This window comes from Xyrauchen texanus, chromosome 31, assembly GCF_025860055.1.
Source record: "Xyrauchen texanus isolate HMW12.3.18 chromosome 31, RBS_HiC_50CHRs, whole genome shotgun sequence".
Lineage (NCBI taxonomy): Eukaryota > Metazoa > Chordata > Actinopteri > Cypriniformes > Catostomidae > Xyrauchen > Xyrauchen texanus.
The window spans coordinates 10,056,004-10,079,802 of NC_068306.1; the positions used below are offsets into that span (position 1 = coordinate 10,056,004).

At 36.9% G+C, this 23,799-nt stretch overlaps 3 protein-coding genes across 8 annotated transcripts in view; 2 read left to right on the forward strand and 1 right to left on the reverse strand.

The window, feature by feature from the left end:
- LOC127624814 (prolactin receptor-like) overlaps positions 1-17,108 on the forward strand; it is a 28,480-nt gene extending 11,372 nt beyond the window's left edge. Inside the window, exons 2-9 of the mRNA XM_052099751.1 lie at positions 1,998-2,089; positions 3,424-3,556; positions 6,132-6,301; positions 8,024-8,190; positions 9,452-9,593; positions 11,233-11,329; positions 12,226-12,295; positions 13,263-17,108. Coding sequence (XP_051955711.1) covers positions 1,998-2,089; positions 3,424-3,556; positions 6,132-6,301; positions 8,024-8,190; positions 9,452-9,593; positions 11,233-11,329; positions 12,226-12,295; positions 13,263-14,252 — 1,861 coding nt within the window. The 3' untranslated portion in view covers positions 14,253-17,108. The remainder of the gene's footprint in view (positions 1-1,997; positions 2,090-3,423; positions 3,557-6,131; positions 6,302-8,023; positions 8,191-9,451; positions 9,594-11,232; positions 11,330-12,225; positions 12,296-13,262) is intronic.
- LOC127624804 (calpastatin-like) overlaps positions 1-23,799 on the reverse strand; it is a 711,053-nt gene that overhangs the window by 419,107 nt on the left and 268,147 nt on the right. The gene's annotated exons all lie outside the window — the stretch shown is intronic.
- The window catches only part of LOC127624799 (drebrin-like), a 175,792-nt gene that overhangs the window by 120,055 nt on the left and 31,938 nt on the right, over positions 1-23,799 (forward strand). The gene's annotated exons all lie outside the window — the stretch shown is intronic.

A 23,799-nucleotide genomic window follows, 5' to 3' on the forward strand; every position in this document is an offset into this window, starting at 1 on the left:
TACCAGCCTGAAGGGGTTTATGTTGGGATACCAACTTGCTGAATGTACAGTATCCTGCTTATTACGCAGCTACTAACACAATAAATTAATAAATGGACACAAAATATTAATTTGCGTTAAAATTATGTAATTATGTGAGAAGGAAGAAATCGCTGAACAGCCAAATTCCACTTGCGGTTTGCGTTGGATTTCTGTTGTTGTTGTTAGTTTTTTTTGTTTGTTTTTTTTAAAAGATTACTTGTCACTTAAATAAATAAATTAGTTGAAATAATTTTATTAGCTAACTTGTAGAGATCGCACATTGATCTGAGAAGTAGGAAAGATGACTCGCAATACCTGGATGACCGGTTTATATGTGTTAATCCCCGGATGTGCGGTTGTTACTCAGAAATATCAGACCACTAGATGGCGCCACTGGCCAATCAAATCAGAGTATTCCAGAGACCTGTGTAATAAATACATTTAATATACATTCCTGGCTTTATTGTGTACAATTGATCAGTGCACAATATTGAAAATAAACAAGGTTTCTCTTTGTAATTATTATCAAAGTGTAATAACTTGCTCTACCTCTGAAACAACTTTCCGTTCCTGTTGATGTCACCAATTTGTCTCATTTTTCAACCCCTTACCTTTAACCACCTTGCTCCATTTTGGAATGTAACGGACACTTTTAACAGCTCAGCAATTCCCAATGTAAAAGCTTAAGCCCTGTCCAAGATTTCTTTTTTTTTCACTCTGAAATGTATTTCATGTTAACTTTGATGTAGCAGGCATTCAACATGTAAGACCCGTTTAACATTTTTCTCCAATCCACAGTAGATACTCAGCTAAACACCTTACTGTTTGGGGATTTGTTTAGCTTTGTTTGTCTGTCACATTTACAATAGTTTTTCTTGGAAAGTTTAGGCAGTCAGGACTTTGATTGTCAGCATGCATCTTTCTATCTTTTTTTACAATGTGAGGTGAGTTGAAAAAGCATTGCTAATAGCGGCAAACTTCTGCACTATTTTACGTCATTTTGAAGTGTAAGTAGGGCGAGTAGTATGTTTACACTGAAAATGCAACAAAAAGAAGTGTACTACGAGTACCCAGATGATGCACTTTTTCAACCATCAAAACAGTGTGGAATGTTGGACACTTAGTGCACTCAAAGCATGTGGCTTGCCGTACATAGCGGAAGGGGCGGAGTGACCAGTAACGATGGTGATCTGGCAAAACAATTGTAAATAATAGAGAATATGACAACTAGCAAAACTTTTGTGAAGATAGCACCTTACAAAAGTGAGTTAAATGCACATCATACCTTCTTAAGGACATATCAAGGACATATCTTTTTTTCCAATAAACATCTTGATAGTTTTATCACCCAGCCCTATTGATAACATTGCAATAAACCTTATGGCTGAGCTGTTTCTTTTGTTTACGTAGGCATGATTTTCAAGGAGGGTTTCAATTAAACTAGCCAATTGAGGACTTTATGACATTTAAGATGTTACAAACATTTCAACATAATTTTCTGTACAGCTGCTTTGAAACAATGTGTATTGTAGGAATGTTCTTTCTGGAATAATGTCCAAGAAGCATTCTTATGCTGACATGTTAATATTCATCACTTGTATAGCAATGTGTTGTCAATGTTAGGTTAAGGGTGTTTTTCATTGCAATGGTCACACTTTCTGGTTCTGCCAGTCACTATATGACCTATATGCATCTATATATCTTATGTTTATACTAACACAGAAGGTTTATTAACACACACATTTTATCTGCTCTTTTCAGCTTGTCTTTTGATATATGGCAACATTACAGAAATGAAAACGTTCTATTGCGTAATTAGTAATTCAGTTATGTGTTTGTAATTTATATATACTTTTTAAACACTTAATTACAGTTTGTTCCCCATATAATGAAGAATTATTGTGCTCTTTTGTGCTAATAGGGATAATATACATGAAAAAAAACGTTCTTTTGTGCCCTCTCTCTTCTCTGAACAGAACTGAAGTTTGCAAGCCATTAGGCATGATGGGAGACTCTGGAGCCGTGTTGATTTTGACCTTTATTGCCACTTTACTATCACAAGCAGCAGGTGAGTAATGTCATGAACCCTATTACATGCCAACCTTATGAAACTCATTTACAACAAGTAAGGAGTACAACTGGACTGATGTCACACATAATTATTAAAATAGACAAGTCATCCTTTTTTTTAAAAGACATACAAACAAACATGTTTTATCCCCTTTTCTCCCCAATTTGGAATGCCTGATTCCCACTACTTAGTAGGTCCTCAATGTGGTGCAGTTACTCACCTCAATAAGGGTGGTGGAGGACAAGTCGCTTCTGAGACAGTCAATCTGCGTATCTTATCACGCGGCTCGCTATGCATGACACCGAGGAGACTCACAGCATGTGGAGGCTCATGCTATTCTCTGCGATCCACGCACATCTTACTTGCGCCCCATTGAGAGTGAGAACCACTAATCGTTACCACAAGGTGGTTACCCGATGTGACTCTACCCTCCTTAGTAACCGGGCCAATTTGGTTGCATAGGAGACCTAGCTGGAGTCACTCGGCACGCTCTGGATTCAAACTCGCGACTCCAGGGGTGGTAGTACATTAAAGCAGTCGTTTATCCAAATATGATAATTCTGTCATTATATACTCACCCTCATGTATGGTTTTTCTGTTCTGTGGTACATATAGTTGATAGTGTTCTCATTGCCCTTTTCGGTACACCTGATGTACACAGTTGAAAAAACACCATTAATATAGACCATGTGTCTTCCACACTATCTTCCAAGTACTCTACGATATGATAACTTTGTGCAGTGTTGGGGAAGCTACTTTAATGCTACTCATAACTTTAGTCAAGCTACTTTAATAGAAATGAGCTACACTACAAGTTACTGAAAAAGTAATGAACTACATTTAAGCTGTTTAAAGAAGAAAATATTTTTAAATACTATATAAACAATTAGATGATACTATTTAACTAGGCAGACATTAAACAATTATACAACATATACATTTATACTAAAGATAAACTCATTAAACTAGAAAGCTAACTATTTAATTTAGTTGAAACAGTGATAAAAAGCAGCATTTAACCATATATTTAGCTTCACAAAAATAAGGCAAACTCCCTTTAAAGCTGCGCAGGGGCTCAAATGAATCAGTGAATCACTTATGTGAACTAGTTCATTTACATGAAGCATTCGAACAAACTCACTAAATTGAATCACTCCGCAACACTGGATTTGTGTCAGAAACAGACAGAAATATAATTGAAAAGTATACTGTATAAGTTCACTGTAACCAATTTTACAAATATATGAAACAGATGGGAACAGTGAGAATGTCAACGTGACATGGATTTCAACTCTGTCCACTAAATCAGTCACACTACTATATTTCTACAGGTGTCAGTCCCCCAGGTAGGCCCAGAGTCACAAGCTGTCGCTCTCCAGAGAAGGAGACGTTCACATGCTGGTGGGAGCCGGGATATGATGGGGACTTGCACACCACCTACGCCCTCTACTACCGCCTAGAAAAGTCAGTACCTCTTTTTCGACTTTCTTCCCTTATGTACAGATGAGAAAGACATAGATTTGTTCCATTCTCTCTCTCCTATCCAAGAAGTTGACTTAAGGTATAGTTCACCCAAAAAGGAAAATTCTCTCATCATTTACTCACCCTCATGCCATCCCAGATGTGTATGACTTTCTTTCTTCTGCTGAACAACGTTGATTTTCAGAAGAATATCTCAGCTCTGAAGGTCCATACAATGCAAGTGAATAGTGGCCAGAACTTTAAAGCTCCAAAAAAAGGACATAAAGGCAGATTTAAAATAATGTATAGTAAAAAAGGACTTCAATATTGATCTGTTTCTCACTTACACCTATAATATTGCTTGTGAAGACATGGATTTAACCACTGGAGTCGTATGGATTACTTTTATGCTGCCTTTATATGCTTTTTGGACCTTCAGACTTTTGGTCACCATTCACTTGCATTGAATGGACCAACAGAGCAGAGATATTTAAAAAAAAAATTTGTTTTGGGTGATCAATCTCTTTAAACTTTAAAGGTGAGATGTGTTATTAAACAATCATTGTAGGTAATATGTCTCTTGCCCTTTCTCCTGTTTTGAGTGGTTTAAACCAGATTTTATTTGCCTGTTTCTCTTTCACTCTCTTTCTCCTTCTAAGTACATTTGTGCATTTATCAGAAAGTCATACATGACTTACCCTCAGTCAACACACTCACACACACACATGCCTAAACACCCAGATGAATATAAACCACTTAGATTGTTCTGTTTATTAAAGTTTGATGAACATCTCTGGAAGTGAAATGAAGTGTTTTGCCAACATTGCAGCTTTGAGATTCGGCAAGCGTTTACTGTACACAAACAGATTAAACCTAATACTGTGTAATAAACTGTAAAAGTAGAGATCAGTGTTTCACATGCAAAGCATCTGTCTGCACCTAGATATTTTAGTATAAGAGTAAAATGCATAAAATAAGGTTATGTAACTGAAAGCCACCCACACATGACAAATCTGAAGACCCCCAAATGATTTGATGAATACCATTTTCTTTCTTGGTTTGTTGACATATTTCCTATATTGTAACAGGAGGTTGGGGCAGGACTTGTCCTATTTTTTACTAGCCATTTGCCTTAAGATTTCTATGAGCAGGTGATATTAGCAGAATGAGAATTCTCATTTATTTTTTTGGACAAATATTAGACAAATAACAAAAATGATCCTGTGTACAAGATAAGTCATCAATATTTTTGAGAGCTGCTGTAGGTGGCTTCAAATGAATGTATGAACTTTTCTGGTACTACACTCAAAATGCTTTACATAATGAACAGGGGTTCTCCTCAACCACCACCAGTGTGCAGCATCCACCTAGATGATGCGACGGCAGCCATAGTGCGCCAGTACACTCACCACACACCAGCTGTTGGTGGAGAGGAGAGAGTAGAGTTATACAGCCAATTCATGGATGATGATTATAAGGAGGCCATGATTGAGTTAATTTTTTCAACCATTTTTCCAAATTTCTTCTGCTATTACGTCAGTGACAAAGCTCAAAGCTGATCGGCTTTCGCTCAACGAGTCATGCGAATTTCGTAAAAATTTAAACTCGCGCGAATACGCGAATGAAGCGATTTCGCGTGTTAGAGTTAAGCCATTAGTTGCATTCGCACCGCCTGGTGCAAATTTGTGTCTATTCGCGTCTATTCTCATCTTTGCATTGACTTTGTATGTAATCGCGCCGCGCGAAAAACGCTCGCTTCGCGTTGTATGTGAACGCACCATATGAGACTTGTTCACCAACACTTTCATGCTTTAATACGGGGCGCAAAGCCTTAAATATGGGACACTTCACTGCCCGCTAAAATCTAGGTCAATTGGTGTCCCATATGGGATGTCATAATTGTGCCCAAAATTAAGATTAAGATTCAACTTTATTGTCATTGTGCAGAGTACAGGGCCAATTAAATGCAGTTGTTTTCACATATCCCAACTAAGATGGGGTCAGAGCACAGGGTCAGCCATGAAACAGTGCCCCTATAGCAGATAGGGTCAAGGGCCTTGCTCAAGGGCCCAACAGTGGTATCTTGACGGTGCTGGGGCTTGAACCCCCGACCTTTTGGTCAGTAACCCAGAGCCTTAAAGGCTTAGTTGGGATATGTGAAAACAACTGCATTTCATTGGCTCTGTACCTGTACTCTACACAATGACAATAAAGTTGAATCTTAACATACGCAAGTTTGCATCTTAACTATGACAACTAATGTGGACGTGCTTGCAAAACCAAATGCAGCCTGAACAGAAATAAATGTGATCTGTCCACATAAAACCTGCAGTTTAATCAGTCTAAAAGTATAAAAAAAATCAGATGTGAGAAAAAAAATCTGATTTCTAATTAGAACCCAAGTGCACATTTTTTAGCTTTGATTGTGGATTATCACGAGTCACGACACTCAAATAAGTTCTATAGGCACAACAGACACAAATTAGCTTTATAGAATGATTTTAATCTCATTTTTATCATTTCATTGCATTATTCTATTTTAAGCATGAATCTTTCTGTTGATGTTTCTCGTATACAGCTCTGAGACGGTCTATGAGTGCCCAGACTATAAAACCGCAGGAGACAACTCTTGTTTCTTCAGCAAAAATGAGACGTCACTGTGGGTTAACTACAACATCACTGTGGTGGCCACCAATGCCCTGGGGAAAAACATTTCTGACCCCGTGGAGGTTGACGTGGTCTATATAGGTAAAACTTCCTCTCGCATTTCCTCTTATTTCCATATTTATTTCCCCCGTTTATTTCTCTTGTCCCTTGTTGTCCCTCTTGCTTTCTCGCATCCGTTTTTTCCCATTAATTGTCATTTGTTTGTAATTATTTAATTGATATACCCACTTTCATTTAATGTTTTATTAGACAGTCATCAATGACACACAATGTTATTGATGCTCGTTTGCACTCACCATTGCGAAATGACATTATTCTGTTGTTTGGGTTGTAAAATATTATACACCGTTTCCGTCTGGTCACATGTTTCTCTACCATTATGCCGAAAGCCTTTTCTATATTCTCTGTAATTGTTTACCAATCTAAAAATTAAGATTTGAAAGTAATTCTTGTTGTTTGTTTTTAGAAGCTCATTTAGTTTTTCCAGTAGAGTTTGCCTTGTGTTTCTTTGATCTGACCAAATCTGTGTTATCATTAACTCATGTGTACCTCTATAACTGTGACACTAACTTTAACTTATGTTTTTGATTTATGCTGAAGGGGCAAAACACTCATTCACAAAATGTAGCACGCTTTTTGCTCTGTTTCTTACTTTTTCAGCCAGTTTTCAAGGTGTTGATCAGATTTTATCTACAAACTGGAAGAAACTGGTTTTCTGTGTAACTGCAGAATTTACAGAGTGATAAAGTGATAGGTCACCCAAAAATGAACATTTCGTCATTATTCACTCACAATCAGTTCTAAACCTTACTTTCTTTATTTCGAGGGACACAAAGCAAGTTTTTTCAATAAAAGCATATAGTGATCAGGAGCTGTCAAGCTACAAAAAAACCAGCGGTCCATAGGATGTGATATAATCTAAGTCTTTTAAAATCATATGATGTCTTTTTGTAAGAAACAGGCTGAAATTAAGACGTTATTCACTGAAAATATTGCCTTCTGCCATAGATCTCAAATCCCATGAAGGGCTTTTTTTTTGGTTTGTTCCTCACAGAAATCTATCGAATGTCTTCAGAAGACTTGCGATATAATGTACAAATTGTATGTGAAACTGGTCCTGCTCGATCCACTCTGAGCAGGATTCGAACCGGTGTCAGCTGGCATGGGATACGAGTGTGCTATAGCCTCTAGCGTCAGTCGCTAGTGCGCCTCGAGGCCAGGGGAGTGAGGTTTAAACATACCGCACAGATACCACATACCAGCTGGCTGCCGTCTCAGTCACCCACCTAAACCTCACTCCCATCCGGGTCACGGCACCACTGTAACATGTCCGGCTCGACCCGCTCTGAGAGAGATTTGAACCGGGGTCAGCCGGCATGGGAGGCGGGTACGTTAACGAGGATGCTAAAGGCTACAGCCTCTAGCGTCAGTCGCAAGGTCACCTCATGAGGCCAGGGGAGTGATGTTTAAACACACCGCACAGCTACCATGTACCAGCTGGCCAAAATATCTCCTTGTGTTTCACTGAAGAATGAAAAACATATGGGTTTGGAGAGTAAATTCATCTTCTTTTTTGAGTTAACTATACTTTCAGCTTGTAAAATGCAAGTTCCAAGCTGCATCCTTGATCTTAGATTTTCTTTATACACATAATAAAATGTACTTCAACTCATAAGAATAATAGCTCTCGCATTAGTAGGTTTAACTGTTGTCTCTTTTGCTAATACACTGCTAATGTATATAGCTTTACGTCCTTTTTAACGAATATCCATTTAATTCCTTGCCTCTCCTTTCTATGAACAGTTCAACCCAACACTCCAGAGAATGTCACAGCTGTAGTGGTTCATGGGGACCAGGGTCCATTCGTGACCGTGTCCTGGGAGAAACCCCGAACTGCAGACACCCGTTCAGGGTGGATCACGCTAGTTTATCAACTACGAGTTAAACAAGAAAAAGATAAAGAATGGGAGGTGTGTTGAATACAAATAATCACTTCAGGATTCAGTCTTGTGTCTTGTTTTGTAAATGTTTGATTATTGATAATTAAAATGTTTACATCATTTTATTTGGTCAGAATACACAGCCAATTAATGGAGAAACAGGCTTTTTGCCCGCTGAACAGTGTAGCTATATTATCTACCCCCAGAGGCCAACTGCCCATGTTAACCAGCCAAACATTGAGCCCTAGATCTTGACAATATTTTTTGAGTTGATTGCTTTAATCCGGTCTTTTCAGGTTAACGCCACCTATAGGCGGCAGCTATAATGCAATTAACCTTTTTCAAAGTGTTAAATAAGAGTGTTTTTATCTTGGTCTGGTTAACTAATATTGGCAACAAACTAACCGTTGAGCTATTTAAATATTGCAAAACAGTCTGGAAAATAGTTAACAGTAGCAGTTGCTCGTTTGTGACTTTGTCCGAGATATCTTATATAAATGGCTAAGGGCAAGTGGGCAGCCAGTGAGCCATTGTGTCCAATAAATCAGCTGTTACACAAAGCAGTTTAATCATTGACTATCCCAGTCTGGCTTTATGTCTTCATTAGCTTGCAGAAACCTGAGAGAGGCTACATATACAGAACACAGACCAGATCAGTCTAGAATTTAGCCCGAAAGCTGTTCTTCAAAAACACAGACTTGAGTGCCTAATGACAGAGTATACGTATAGAACGTATATAACTGACGATTATTGCTGATGTAGTAACTGACTTAATGTATATTTATTCATATTGACAGACATAAGAGATACTTTAAAGTATTAAATAAATGTAAGTATTACATTTAAGTAGTACTAATACTTAAAATCGATTTTAATATGAATTTACAGTCTATTCATATTGATAGATTGAAGTGTTGAAGTATTAAATAATAATAATATTAATACCTTAAAAATAAATTTTAATGAATTTAGTCTACTTTAGAACTTTAGACACTGTATTGAAAACAAGAAACATTCAGCAGTATGCAACTAAGAAATAAGTCTGTCGCTTAGATGTATTTTGGGGTTTATGTAACACTTTATATATTATTTATATTTCTTTATAAATAATATAGCTGCTTAAGAGATCATTAAATGTACATTCACATATTTAAAAGTGTCACAAAGCTTTAATTAATATATATTCACATATATATTTGTAGTGTTTGTTAGTGAAAGTTATTAAAAGTGTTCAATTTTAATGTTACATTTTTTTATTTTTTTTTTGCAATGTGATAACTTCGCATTGTAGGAGTATGATGCCGGACTGCAGAAGTATTATAACGTGTTCAGTCTTCACCCTGGTAAAGACTACATGGTACAGGTGCGATGCAAACCAGATCATGGGTTTTGGAGTGAGTGGACTCAAACCACCTACGTCAAAATGCCTGACTGTAAGTCTCCATGATTGTTCCAGTAAATATGCTTACATGAAATATTAACCAGTACCGGTACATTAAATATTTTATCCTTTTTTCTAAGGCTTTGTGGGTGCTTTTTTACATTTTAAAAGTCATTTTTCCATGCCTAAAAGAACTATAAATAAATGACTTAAGTGAACATTTGAGTTTTATCCTATCATGTGTAAATGTGTAGATGTTTATTTGTATAATATTTTCAGATGCAATGATATTGAGTGCGTTTACATGCATGACACAATTTTCTGCTAAATAATGTGTAATGTGTCAGGTCATATAAATGCATTAAATGACGTTCCTTTTAGTAGGGTTAGATTATTAATGGTTTAAGCAAAAAACAATTGGCACAGGTAGATTTTTGCATTTACCCTGATTTCACAATGCATGTAAACACATTTACCACCATTGTGCGAGTGTTGTGCGCATGCCTGTTCAAGTTTGATGTCAAAAGTTGCGAATGACCCCATGATTTGAAGTCTCATGTAAATGTGTTTTCCTTGCCCTTTTTTTGGTGTGCATGTAAATGCACATATTGTTGACATTGGATATCCTAAAGACCTATATAGGGAACATAAAGATGCCCCCAAAAATGTACACACCAACATATGAAAAATGTGTATCAGGTGAGATAGAATTACAAAAAAAACCCATGGTAACTTCTGAAAGCACATTATTTTTACCCATTACATTTCTGCAAATATGAGAAACAAAACTGCAATAGTTCAGTAGCTTGTACTTGTAAACTTGAAAAATAATTATCATCACATCGCTGCCGGAGAGCTTAAGACGATCGCCAACTGAGCAATAGAACAAATCTATATATGTACTGTAACTAACAGCGCAGACAATTCTAGAGAGAATTACCAACAGACCTTCAGTCACTCCAGGGACTCGAGGACCTTAACTTCACCAGGCCAGTACAGCCTCAGCCAGGCATGCTTTTTTTTTTTCATGCTGGAGCCCCGGCTGGACCTCAGTGTCCCTGGAGCTCTGTGGAAAGTCAGTCCCAATGGGATTCGTACCTGACAAAGGCAAGCATGAAACAGAGCAAAGTCAGCCCGGTTTCCAGCTCACAGCATTTCCAAATGTCACTGTTCCAACTTGCTTATTGCAAGAAATCGAGAGTAGAAGTGACATGTCAACAAACAGACAAATGTAATTACTGTTTTCAAACAGATTCCAGAGAACTCGTTGCATCTTCCATTGGATTTACAGAGAGTCACTCCCTAAACTCACATGATTGGTTGAGCCAACGTTGCTGTGCTGGGTTGGATGGGCTACTCAAACAAATAAAGGAATATTTTGATAGCACCACAGAGCCATCATGTTGCACTTTTAGTTGAAATCAACCTACAAATTGCATACTAATAGTTCCCTCTGCTTGTTAACCTGGGACACTAGAAATAATTGTAACATCCAAAAAATTACACTCATCAACTTTAATGCGTGACCTATTTTCATGCAGGTTAATAAGCACTTCTTATTTTTTATCATGTGTTATTATGATGATTGGTCGTTAGTAAAAAAACGAATTGCAGTGGATTACAGCAAGTGCTACAAGTGTAATTGTACTGTATTCATCACAGTTTGTTGTACCTCTGTTTGTGTTCTGTAGATATAGCCAGAGAGCGCTCACTGTTGATCATGGTCACCATTTTCTCTGTCTTCATCATCCTTGTCCTCACTTGGACACTGAACTTGAAGAGAAAGAGGTTTGTGTTTGAGCCTGAAAAATGTACATCTTTGATTCTTTATTTTTATATGCAGTATATATAATTTGCCTTAATGTTCTTAATTACAAGTACTTAATATTAAATGGACATTAAGAGGATTGATCCAGATTTTGCAGTACCTTACTTTCCCTCAAAGTTGAGTTTTTAGGACAGTTTCTCTCAGCACAGATTTAAATAGACAAAGATACACTAATTACATTGTCAAAAAACGTCAGGCATTCTGAATAGTACAAGGACAGACGTGATCCAGAATTAATCTCATAATCCTGTCAGGACGGGTGGAGCCCTTTGTTACAGATAAGATCATACTGTCAGCTGTGAATTACACATTTGTTGAGACACGTTTAATTTTACTAGCTGCAAAATACTGTAAAACCTAACTACTCAAAAAAAAAAAAAAATATCCAAATAAGTAAATGTCCACTAAAAATAACTACATTAAAAACTAATGGTAACTCTTTACAATAAATGTGTATATGTTAGGTCATTCATAAAAAAATACAAATTCTGCCATTATTTACTCACCATCATGTTGTTCCCAACAAATATGACTTTCGTCATACGTTTCAGGCAGATTTTAGTTAGATTGTTAGCTCAAGTCACTGTTAGCTTTCATTACATGGAAAAATATGCAATGAAAGTGAATGGTGACTGAGGCTACTAATCTGTCTTTAATCTCCTTTTGTGTTCCACATTAGAGAGAAAGTTATAATGGTTCAGAAAAATGGAGTGGAATTATGAATTTAAATTTTTGGGTGAACTTTCCCTTTAGCATATCGCATCAACTATTGTCATTTAACCATAAACCCTGAATTAGGTTTTGTCAACTTTCAACATCGCATTGATTTTTGTTATTGTTTTATATTTGTGTTCAGTGTGAAGCTATGTTTGCTGCCTCCTGTGCCTGGACCAAAAATCAAAGGATTCGACAAACAGCTACTAAAGGTAATACAAAGATTGATTGCTCATGCACCGTTGCGATTTCCCTAACACTAAATATGAATAATAAGCTGAGTAATAGCAATGCTTGGCTTAGCAAGCACCCCAAATTACCTCCATTTGAAGTATTTTGTGACGTTACCCTAGCAATGATTTTCCATGGCACCAAATACATCAGAAGACAAGCTAAAAAATGCTTATCCCTATGGCTGCACAATTAATTAATTAAATAATCAAGATTAACTCATTGTGAAAAGTGTCAATTTTAGCAGTCTATGTACATAGGTCTAGTCATGTTGCATCAAATTTTCTGTTTAATTTTCTATTTATTGTGTGTTTTTGCAGCGGTGAATCATTGTAACCAATCACAGAAAAGTCATTTGCTCGCTTCTGTGTATAATATATTCAACAGATTTGTTTTCATGCATCTAAAATGTCGAATGTGTCTTTATTTACTTATAAAACATCCATAAACTAATTCATAAGCAGTTCTAATCATAATTACGGTATCAAGAGAAATAATTAACCATTATGATTGTCATAATCATGCAGCACTCAAAGTGTCTTACAAGTTCATCAACCCTAGGGCATGTAGTGATATCCATTTCTTTCAAGGTTTTGCCATCTTTTTTATCATCCTCTTCTTTGTGCAAAGTTTTTAAATTGCACTTACTGTATGAGGCAGTTTAAGACGTGTTTCTCGGCAAAGTTATCAACGCAAATGTCTTAAAAGTTTTTATGTATGTGTTTAAATCTAGTGTAAAGCAAATACATTTACTCTATAGCCACGGGATGTTCACTCCATGAAGATAGCTAAATTCAAACCCAGAAGGTAGTCCAAAAAAAATCCCTTAAATTGATTGGAAAATTATTGTCTTCATTCTCCATCATACACAACATGTAATGTACGATACATGTGTTAACATCATGTTTCGTGACCTTTTAAAATTGATCACACTTCCTTTTTCTACAGAGCGGGAAGTCAGAGGAAGTTTTCAATGCTCTGGTCATACAGGGTTTCCCTCCAACCACCGATTATGACAACTTGTTGGTGGAGTATCTTGAGGTGTACGACAATGAGGAACAGGAGTTGGTGCTGGATGGAAAAGACTTATTAGAAGACCTGAAGTCCAAAAGTCCTTCGGACAGCGACTCCGGCCGGGGCAGCTGTGACAGTCGCACATTGCTATTGGAGAAATGCATTGAGGGACGGGAATTAGCCAGCGCTGACCAGCAGCAGTACAGCCAGCATGGAGAAACTAGCTGGCCGTCTTCAGAAAGCAGTGAAAGCCAGGGTTCCAAACTTAGTTCTCCAGAATCAGTCGATAAATGCGTCAAGATGTGGCCTGTCGTGTTCTCCTCTCCTCAACCACAACCTCACCAGCACTTCCAAGTAAGAGCAGCCAAACCAGCCTACAACAGCGTCCCGGAGATTCTCAGCATCTCTACACCGCATGCAACACCAAGCAACTACCACCAGCTTCAACATCAAGGCATCCCACCACAAGAAAGCCATTTCAGCAAGGCACCCTGCCGACATTCCCAAAGTTACAACCAGTTCAATGAGCACAAGTTGGAAACTCAGGCTATTAGCATACCGCCATCACGTTCCTTGGAATACGTTGAGGTACAGAGGGTCAACCCGGAAAACATGCTCCTCCTAAGGCCCCTTTCCAACCACAACCGTGAACATGACAATTCTGATTGCACTAGGGAGGACTACAGCAATGTCAAAGAGGTTACATCAAACAATATGCTATTACTGCAGAGAGACGTGTCTCCTCAGTGCCTGGACGATTACTGTCAGGACTCGCCCAATCAATGCCAAACCCAACAACAACAACAACAGCTTCACCCATGCAAATCTGCCATCCACCAATCATACAGTTTGATGCCACAGGAAGGCATTAGGTTGATGGGAAATGGTTATGTGGACACAACAGTCTTGATGCCGTCCTACTAGCACATAACTGTTCAATGCCCCGAATGCAACAAAAACAATAAACTGTAAACTGTTTTGCGAAATTCAAAACTCTTGAGATTTTCATCTTGGTCAGACAGCAGACCGACAACAAGCTCAAACCAAGCCCTCGAAGAAGAGCTTTTCTTCCAGCTCTTGAGGAGAACAATTACTAAAGTGTAAAGAGGGGTCTTGTTTAAGAGCTGAGGCATCAAAGGGAGCAATCCCTTCTCTGTGAACATTTTTGTGTGTTGAAAACATTGTAAGAAAGCCGTTATATGCGATGGTTGTGAGAAATACCTCCACATGCTTCTATATGTGTGTTTTTGATATACAAAACCAAATGAAGCCACCAGTTTTGTTTGTTTTACAGATTTACTTTTATGTGGAGATGGCTCTTATTACACCAAATTTGTTGCTTTCTTTATATGTAAAATATATTTTTAATACAAGTCTTAAAGTCAACGTGACATCAAAATGTACCCGTTTACTTTCATTATACATGTTGCTGGTCTTCTTGTCAGCTTATTTCCAAGTAAAAGAAAACTGTTTGAATTCATAATCTTCAATGGAAATGTAAAAACTTATACTGCCTCTGAAATGATTTTTTTTCTGCTGACATCACGCACGCCGCTAGCTTTTTTGACAATGTTCACCAGTAGTCAACTAACTATTTAGATATTGTTTTAGCAAATTGGCATAGAGGTCTGGCTCCATTCTTGCATGTAACGTTCACTTGTCACAATCCAATCCGTTTCCAATGGATAGAAGCTGTTCCGTCCTACATTTGTTCCCTCATTGCATATCCTGTTTGACTTTGAAGTCTTATTACAGAAGTAAAATGGGCAGGGACGGATTACCGACCAGGCCATTGGGGCCAGTGCCCAGGGGCCCTTGACTGCCCGGTTGTACCCTGGGCTTTAAGGCTGCGTGATCTAGTTTGCTGATCCCCTCTGCTTGAAAACACTTTTAGGCATGAACAATGACCCCTCCCCCCTCCCTGGGGCCCTTGAAGATAATTGGCCCCAGGACCTTTGCAAGTCATAATCCGTCCCTAAAAATGGGTTGTAAGTACAGTATCATGTTGACTTTATTGATGTTCTGAGATTCGAAAACGTAGCACTTCGCGTAGTTGAGCTCAGCACTCCACTATGCATTATGTTATTGTACATTTTGCATCATGGCACTGTTATGTGTTCAAAGCCACTGTTTTGTGTTATTGTGTTCAAAGCCACTGTTTTTGTGTTTTTCTCACGCATATTAAAAATCAGGTCAAGGACTATTTTCTATAAACTTATGTTGAGTATTGCCAAAACATTTGAGAGTTTATGCTAGATGGGGTTTAACAGTAAGCAAGTCACTCCATGTTGAAAGACATTTTTAAGCATAATTACAATTACCTGAAACTTCCAATATGCATATTGTATAAACAAGAGAGAATTATTTGCTGTCCGAGTTGGTGTTATCCTACTGTAATACTATTGTTGTTAATTTCGGGAAACAAATTTCAGTCCATTCCTGAAACATTGTGTAATCTCAGCCATAGAATCCAAATATATGTCTTTACGTATTCATGTTGCACTAGTGCAAAAGTGAATACATCAAAGGGATTTGAACTGATTGTAAACGATTGTAATTGTATAGAATATGCCTTTAATATTTACATCTCTCAAGTGGAGGTAAACTCTCCTGTTGAATGTATAGTATGTATTATAAATTATATTGACACTGATTTTGAGTGCAAAAGCATAACCAGTGAATGAATACAAATGATACACAGTTGGCATATTATAAATACATATTTTTCCAAATATGCTACTGTGTTTTATCACACTCAATGCTCAAAAGTGTGAGTGTGTGTCTGGGTTGGTGTGTTTTCATTTAAACCCTATAAGAATCTATTTTTCAGAATCAATACATTCAGTTTTACAATTTGTATATTCTATTGTCAGAGGTGTTTAGAATTATGGATAGCACTCCATGTTTTATGTTTAATATAAAAATCAAGCTAAAATTTTGTATATAAAAATATACATTTCAAGGGACAGCATATATACTTAGCATTTATATAAATACATACAGCATATTTACTTACAAACAAAAAACAACCACACATTTATTATGTAATAAAAAGCCCCTTAACCACAAAATATGAGTTACACAGGACAAATGAATGCATATGGTATTTTAGCGTTTGCCAGTGCAAAAAAAAAAAACAACCTCTGACCCTTAAATTATGCATAAACCTCTAAGGAAAGAGGACTAGGATGTATTTTTGGGAGTCATTTACTTTTAAGTCATCATTTAAACTACCATTTACCTATAAATGTGAAAAAAAACAAAGGATTAAACTGTTATGTATATGTAATGTTACATTTATATGTAACCTACAGTAAAGATCATTTATATATAGATATAGTTTTTTGTTGTTTTGTGAGATTTGCCCAAACCATACGAGCATCATCCTACACTAACTGTTGATTTGTGAATAGTGTGATATTTGATGATTTCTGTGTTGTTCACCATGTGTAAATGCAAAGATCATTTAAATCATTCTGCAAAGATTAAGTAATGAATCAGATTTGATATACAACAATACTGCAGTATATTATACAACGTTTTAAAACAGATTCATATCGATTCATATTACCAAGCAATGACAAATCAGCAAATGTATGTATGTGCATAACAATATCTAATTTAAGCGGCACCTGGGAATGGTTTTCAATGATATAATTGGGACGTATGAACTCAAGAGAATGTTTAGAATGTGAGATCTGAGATTTTAAGTCTGATGATGTTTAAATCTTTCCTTCTGAAATCAGTTTTAATCTCATGCTACCAAAACCATTAAACACATTGTCAGATTTCTGAAGCTGTGCTGGAGTATTTTTTTCTGACAGTTTTTAAAAAATAGCATGTTAGTGGAAATTAATTCGATAGGTATAAGTTATCTCCACTTTCCTAAAACTGTATTTTGAGTGCAGATTTTCATTGAATTTTACTAATTACAAATTTACAAAGATGGCAGATTGATTCAAATGAATATTACATTTAAAAGATAAAGAATGTTTTATTTTTAATATATATTTACATATATTTGGATATAGGCAATTTAAAGTGACTTAAGGGGTTGGCTCTAAAAAAAAAAAATATGTAAAAGGGTGCAATTTTAGTATTACAGCTATCAAATAAATGAACAATTCATCAAAAAAGAAAAATTCTCATTCATAAAAGTCTTTATTTATTAAATAAATCTCCACCTTTGACCAGCCCACGACCAGTAGGTGGCGGTATGCTTGAAGAATGTGATTCACCAAAAAACAAAAGAAGAATGTGGATGTGAAATTGGAGATTTATAGTAAAAAAAAAGAATTTAAATATTTATCTTTTTCTAACCCACACCTATAATATCCCTTCTGAAGACATGGATTTAACCACTGGAGTCATATGGATAACTTTTATGCTGCCTTTATAGGATTTTTTAGCTTCCCATATTAAGGACCATGGAGTGCCTTGTTACCATGGTATCAGGATCTACCAGAGAGACAGACAGACATGATAGATAGATAGATAGATAGATAGATAGATAGATAGACAGACAGACAGACAGACAGACAGACAGACAGATAGACAGATAGATAGATAGATAGATAGATAGATAGATAGATAGATAGATAGATAGATAGATAGATAGATAGCATAATATTTTTTTACTATAAATCTCCACCTAATAAAAGCAAAATAAGAATTTGAAAGTGAAAGTGGAGATTTATAGTAAAAAAAGGACTTGCGTAAATCGGATCTCTTCAGAAGATGGATTTGGACATTCTTACATCAGCACTGTGTACGAATCTATACTGTGCACATTCTTCTCTGTCCTGTGCCGACACATGCATGGTTAACATGCCCCAGGATAGGGGCAGGGCTTTCTTTTAGCTTAAGGAATTACAGTGTCCCATGACTGTCCCTATGGATTTCTAAATGCTCTAAATAAATATACCTCTGCCCAGGTGTGCTATGTCAAAAATCAACAGTGAAACACCAACCAGGTGAGCTGCCCGAGATGCCCCCATGTGACTTTAATCCCGAGCCATACCAGGTACGATGTTTATGTTTGGGATGATTCATTATGAATTCAATAATGATCGATCATTATAAATTAAACTTCATTGTCATTATACCTTTCAGGGCATGTTTAAAGAGCATCTGCTAGAGACCAGGAAACACAGCTGCATTACCATGACAATGAAGGTAGTTACATACTACAAAAAGCCAGTCTTCATAAACCAGGGTTTACATGCAGTGGCTTTGGGATATGGATGGAAGACGCTATCTGGACTTATTTGCTGGGGTGGCCACCATCAGTGTAGGACACTGTCACCCGTAATGACCTTTTGGCTTGGTACGATTTGTTGCCATGTGCTATTTTTTTATTGGTTATGAAAAGCATTATTTCTAAAATCATATCAGAAGTTTGCATGTTATCATAGGAAAGTCACAGAGACTGCAGAGAAACAGCTAAAGCGTCTATGGCACACGACGCACATCTATGTGTACCCACAAATGCAGGAGTACACAGAAAAACTGGCCTCCCTTCTGCCAGACCCACTCAAGGTACGCCATCACCTGAGTGCTTCTGAGGGCACCTACTTGATTCTGCACTCTAACTTCTGCAAACTACGTTTTAATTTTATTTTAAGCAGTACGCATTATGCAACAACATTTCAAACAGTATTGTTCTACATCGAAGTCACTTGACCTCTCTATGCGCATTTTTAATTCAGCGAGTAGTGTCCAGTCATCATTCATTTGTATTTAAAATGTCTTAACTTTTGGTTGATTGATCATATATGAGTCAAGAAGGAAATGTTAAACATCATATTACTTTTGTTCATTTGTGACACTGGAAATAGAAGGTCAAGTTGAATGCATTACACATTGTGGAGTACCACATTTAGTATATATATATATATATGCATTTGGCAGACGCTTTTATCCAAAGCGACTTACAGAGCCTTTATTACAGGGACAATCCCCCTGGAGCAACCTGGAGTTAAGTGCCTTGATCAAGGACACAATGGTGGTGGCTGTGGGGCTCGAACCAGCATCCTTCTGATTACCAGATTACCAGTTATGTGCTTAGACCACTACACCACCACCACTACTCCATGTATATACACACACACTCACCGATCAGCCACAACATTAAAACCATCTGCCTAATATTGTGTAGGTCCCCTCGTGCCGCAGCATTCTGAGATGATATTCTTCTTTCCACAGTTGTACAAAGTGGTTATCTGAGTTACCATAGACTTTATCCGTTCAAAGCAGTCTAGCCATCTGGTTACTACATACATTTTGTAATGTAGGGCAAACCTGCAGTTATAGCAATGAATAGAATATAGTTTGTGTATCTTTAGAGGACAACGTGGGCTTTTCAGAGATGCCAAATGTTTTGGAGTTTGGCCATGACAACTTCCTCTCCTTAGTCTGTAGAAATGTATGACATTACAATTCAGCACCTAAAATATATATTTAATTATATATGATCATGTTTTTATACACCAAACACTATATTGATGTTTGAAAAAAGTTACATTGTAAAACCTTTTTTTATAGTAAGATCACGTTATAATAACAAACCATGAGATATGTATGAAAACCACGAGATCTATATAATGACAGAGCAAGCTGCTCATGTAAAATAAATCTCACTTCAAATATATCTTTAAAAATTATATGTCAGTATTTTAAAAGCTTTTTTTTATTGTGGTGGACATGAGTGCAATGATGATTGAGAGATATACCTCATCATATTTGATACACACATCTTCAACATGATTTGTCTATAAAATAATGAACTTTTAAGTAAGCACATGTTGCTTCCATTCAATAAATATTAATGTTCAAATATCAGTAAAAATATAATCATTATTGTTCATTTTACTTTAGCAAAATCGGCAAAGGTAGTTTTGGAAATTATATTTCAAGGTCTTCTACTTACAGAAGAGCATAGAAACTTTCACCAGGAGGCAGCAAACATCTAGTACACAGCATACAACAGGTTGTTAAGCTAAGTTTTAATCATGTTGATGATGTACTGTAGAGGATCTTGAAAGTAATTATTATGCATTTGAGGATAATGTGCTATTTAATGTTAACAGCTAATTATATAATCAACTTGTTATATGTGTCATGAAAGTTCTTTCTTGGTGACAGGTCAAACTGCCCTGTAAATCTAGAGATAATCATGCATCATTTTTGTGTCTGTGCGCAGGGGTTCATATCATGGTGGCAGTCCACAAGCAACAGGTCTAACGTCCAACGCATATTACAAATTTCCCATTGCCTGTTCTCTGGGTTGCCACAATGTAAGTGTAACATCCACAAATCATTTCTGTCAACTACCTGCTTTTGTAATATAATATTCCTCTGAGTCAAGATCACAAACCACATTATGAGTGGAAACATGATAGACATGTCGTGTAGGTGTTAGTGTTAAAGGCAAAGGTAATAGAATTACTGTCCAATCTCATGAAGTTTGAATAACGACTCAAATTATACAGTACATAAGACAATGTTCGCAGGGCCGTTGCAAGGTAATCAGGGCCCCCTGAGTGTCTTGCTCTGGGCCCCTTTCCTATTAAAAAATACAGTTTTGAATTTGTTGTTGGGCCCCCTGGACCTTTGTGCCCCTAGAATAGTTACCAACTTTCACCCCACCAGCTACGCCCCTGCACATGCAGAATACATACTTTATACTGCAGAATGCTTAGAATAGTATGGTATTATGCCATTCCAAACACAGCCAATCTGTCTTTTGATTTTGTCATTTGAGTGCGTTACATTTGAAGTGCAGTGCTTATAATTGTATACTGCTTGTTTTGAGTTGTTGAATGGGTCATTGCAAATTTTAAGTTTTGATTCTATTTTAGAGTTTTGTTCCTTTGTGACCTGGGTTAATTTTAGACCATGTGTCCGGATGTGTTCAGGGGCCCTTGGGAAGGCAGTCACTGCAGAGACTTTCCTGTTCAAACCATCCGAGAGTGCAGCTGCACCCTAGGTATGTACACACACACACACACACACACACACACACACACACACACACACACACACACACACACACACACACACACACATATTTACCTAGCCATCTAAATGAGTATAAAATACCAGAAGACTTCTATTGTTTTTATCTAAAGTGAATTATTAACTGTAGACTAATCATAACCATACCTCTAAAACAAAGCTTTTGCATTATATATATACAAATAATAATAATTTAAAAAAAAACACACTGTGTTTGCTTTGTTTAATAATTGATTGTCCAATTTTGGACTTCCATGAAAGTCTCCAATGGGACATTTTATTTATATATATATATATATATATATATATATATATATATATATATATATATATATATATATATATATATAATTTTATTTTATTTTGTATTTATTTTTGATTAGGCTCACATTTTGGGACAATTTATATTTTATATTAACATATATTAAACACATGCACACTTTTGATGCAGATTTTTTTAAATGCATGTAGAGTTCTAAACTTTATTTAATGAATGAATACCAGTCTAATAAATCTCAATCCAATTTAGATTTTTATGAGGAGTTAACAAGAGGAGTCTCTCCAATCAATTTTTTTCTGGTCAATTTCACATATTTTGACACATAATCAATGATTCCCCATAAGATGTGTTAAAATGTGCTTAAAGTTCATGTTGTCTCAAGTCAAACATTCACTGCATTCATTCAGTAAATTTCAGAACCAGTTCTCTTCCACAGCAAATTTATGTAAAAAAATATATATAATTATTTTAGTTGTATTAGTTATGAATTAGTTTCAACAAAATGTATCATAAGCTGTATTGTTTAATAGTTTCTATCTGTTCTCAGGTCACTGTCACGCTAATGAGAAGTATATTGATCAGCTCAAAGATGTGTTTGCCACAACTGTCTCCACTCGCATTGCTGCTTTCTTTGGGGAACCAATTCAGGTTTGATTATTCTGTTATTCATTTACAATTACATTTATTTATTTGGCAGAGGCTTTTATCCAAAGCGACTTACAAAAGAGGAAAACATAAGCAAATCATCTTAAGGAGACAGTGCTAAGAAAATACTTGCCATACTATAAAGTTTCACTAGCATCAGAATAGAAGCATTCAAAACAGATTAAAGTGCAAAAAATTTTTTTTAGTGACTGGTTCAGTGCTCATGGAAAATATGTGTTTTAAGTCATTTTTTGAAGACACGGAGTGAGTCAGCTTTGTTGAGAAAGTCATTGTTGAGAAAGTAATTCCACCAACGTGGTATGATGAATCCGAAAGTCCGGGAAAGTGTTTTTAGTGCCTCTTTGTGTTGATACAACAAGGCAACGTTCCTTAGCCAACTGCATTCTTCTGGTGGGTGTGTAGCTCTGCAGAAATTATTTCAGGTATGCTGGAGCAGACCCAGTGACTGTTCTGTGCCAGCGTCAGAGCCTTGAATTTGATACATGCACCAACCTGCAGCCAATGGAGAGAGACAATGAGTGGTGCAACATGCGCTCTCTTTGGTTTATTAAAGACCAGACATGCTGCTGCATTCTGGAGCATTTACAGGGGTGTAATTGCACATGCAGGGAGGTCTTCAATGAGAGCGTTGCAGTAGTCCAGTCTAGTTATGACAAGTGACTGAACAAGAATATGTGTGGCATGTTCAGAGAGGAAGTGTTTTATCTTCCTGATATTGTAGATTGTAAATCTACATGATCTTGTGGTCTTTGAGATGTGGTCTGTGAAATGTAGTTTGTTATTGGTTACCCCTAGATTTCTGACCATTTTGGAAAGCGTTAATGTAGTTGCACCCAGCTGCGCGATGATGTTATGATCAACAGCAGGGTTGGCTGGAAAGACAAGGAGTTCAGTCTAGGCTGAGTTAAGTTGCAGGTGGTGATCCTTCATCCAGGCCGAGATGTCTGCCAGGCAGGCAGTGATTCGAGCAGTCACTGTGGAGTCGTTGGGCTGGAAAGAAAAGTTGAGTTGCGTGTCATCATGATTCACTCATGTTCGTTGGGTGAATCTCAAAACCTGTTAAGAACTTGTCTGGGTCATATTTCAACCCAAAATCAAAAGAAAAGAATAAGAAATTATAGTTTGCTTAAATAAAATAAAACCTAGTTTAGTGGCCTTTAAGGTTTTTTGTATTGTGACATTATTTCCATGACAAAAAAACGTCTCGGTTACGTATGTAACCTCCGTTCCCCGATGGAGGGAACGAGACGTTGTGTCGGAGAAGTGACACTAGGGGTCTCTCTTGAGCACCGAATTATGCCTCTGACTTGTGAAAAAAGGCCAATGAGGAGTTGGCAGACAGTATTTGCATACCCCGCCCCCGGACATACGGGTATTTAAGCGGGGCAAATACGGGAGTTCATTCAGGATTTTTCTGAGGAGCCGGAAATGGTCCGGCCACAACAGTGGATCGGCTCAGCGACATGGCGGGGAGGACACAACGTCTCGTTCCCTCCATCGGGGAACGGA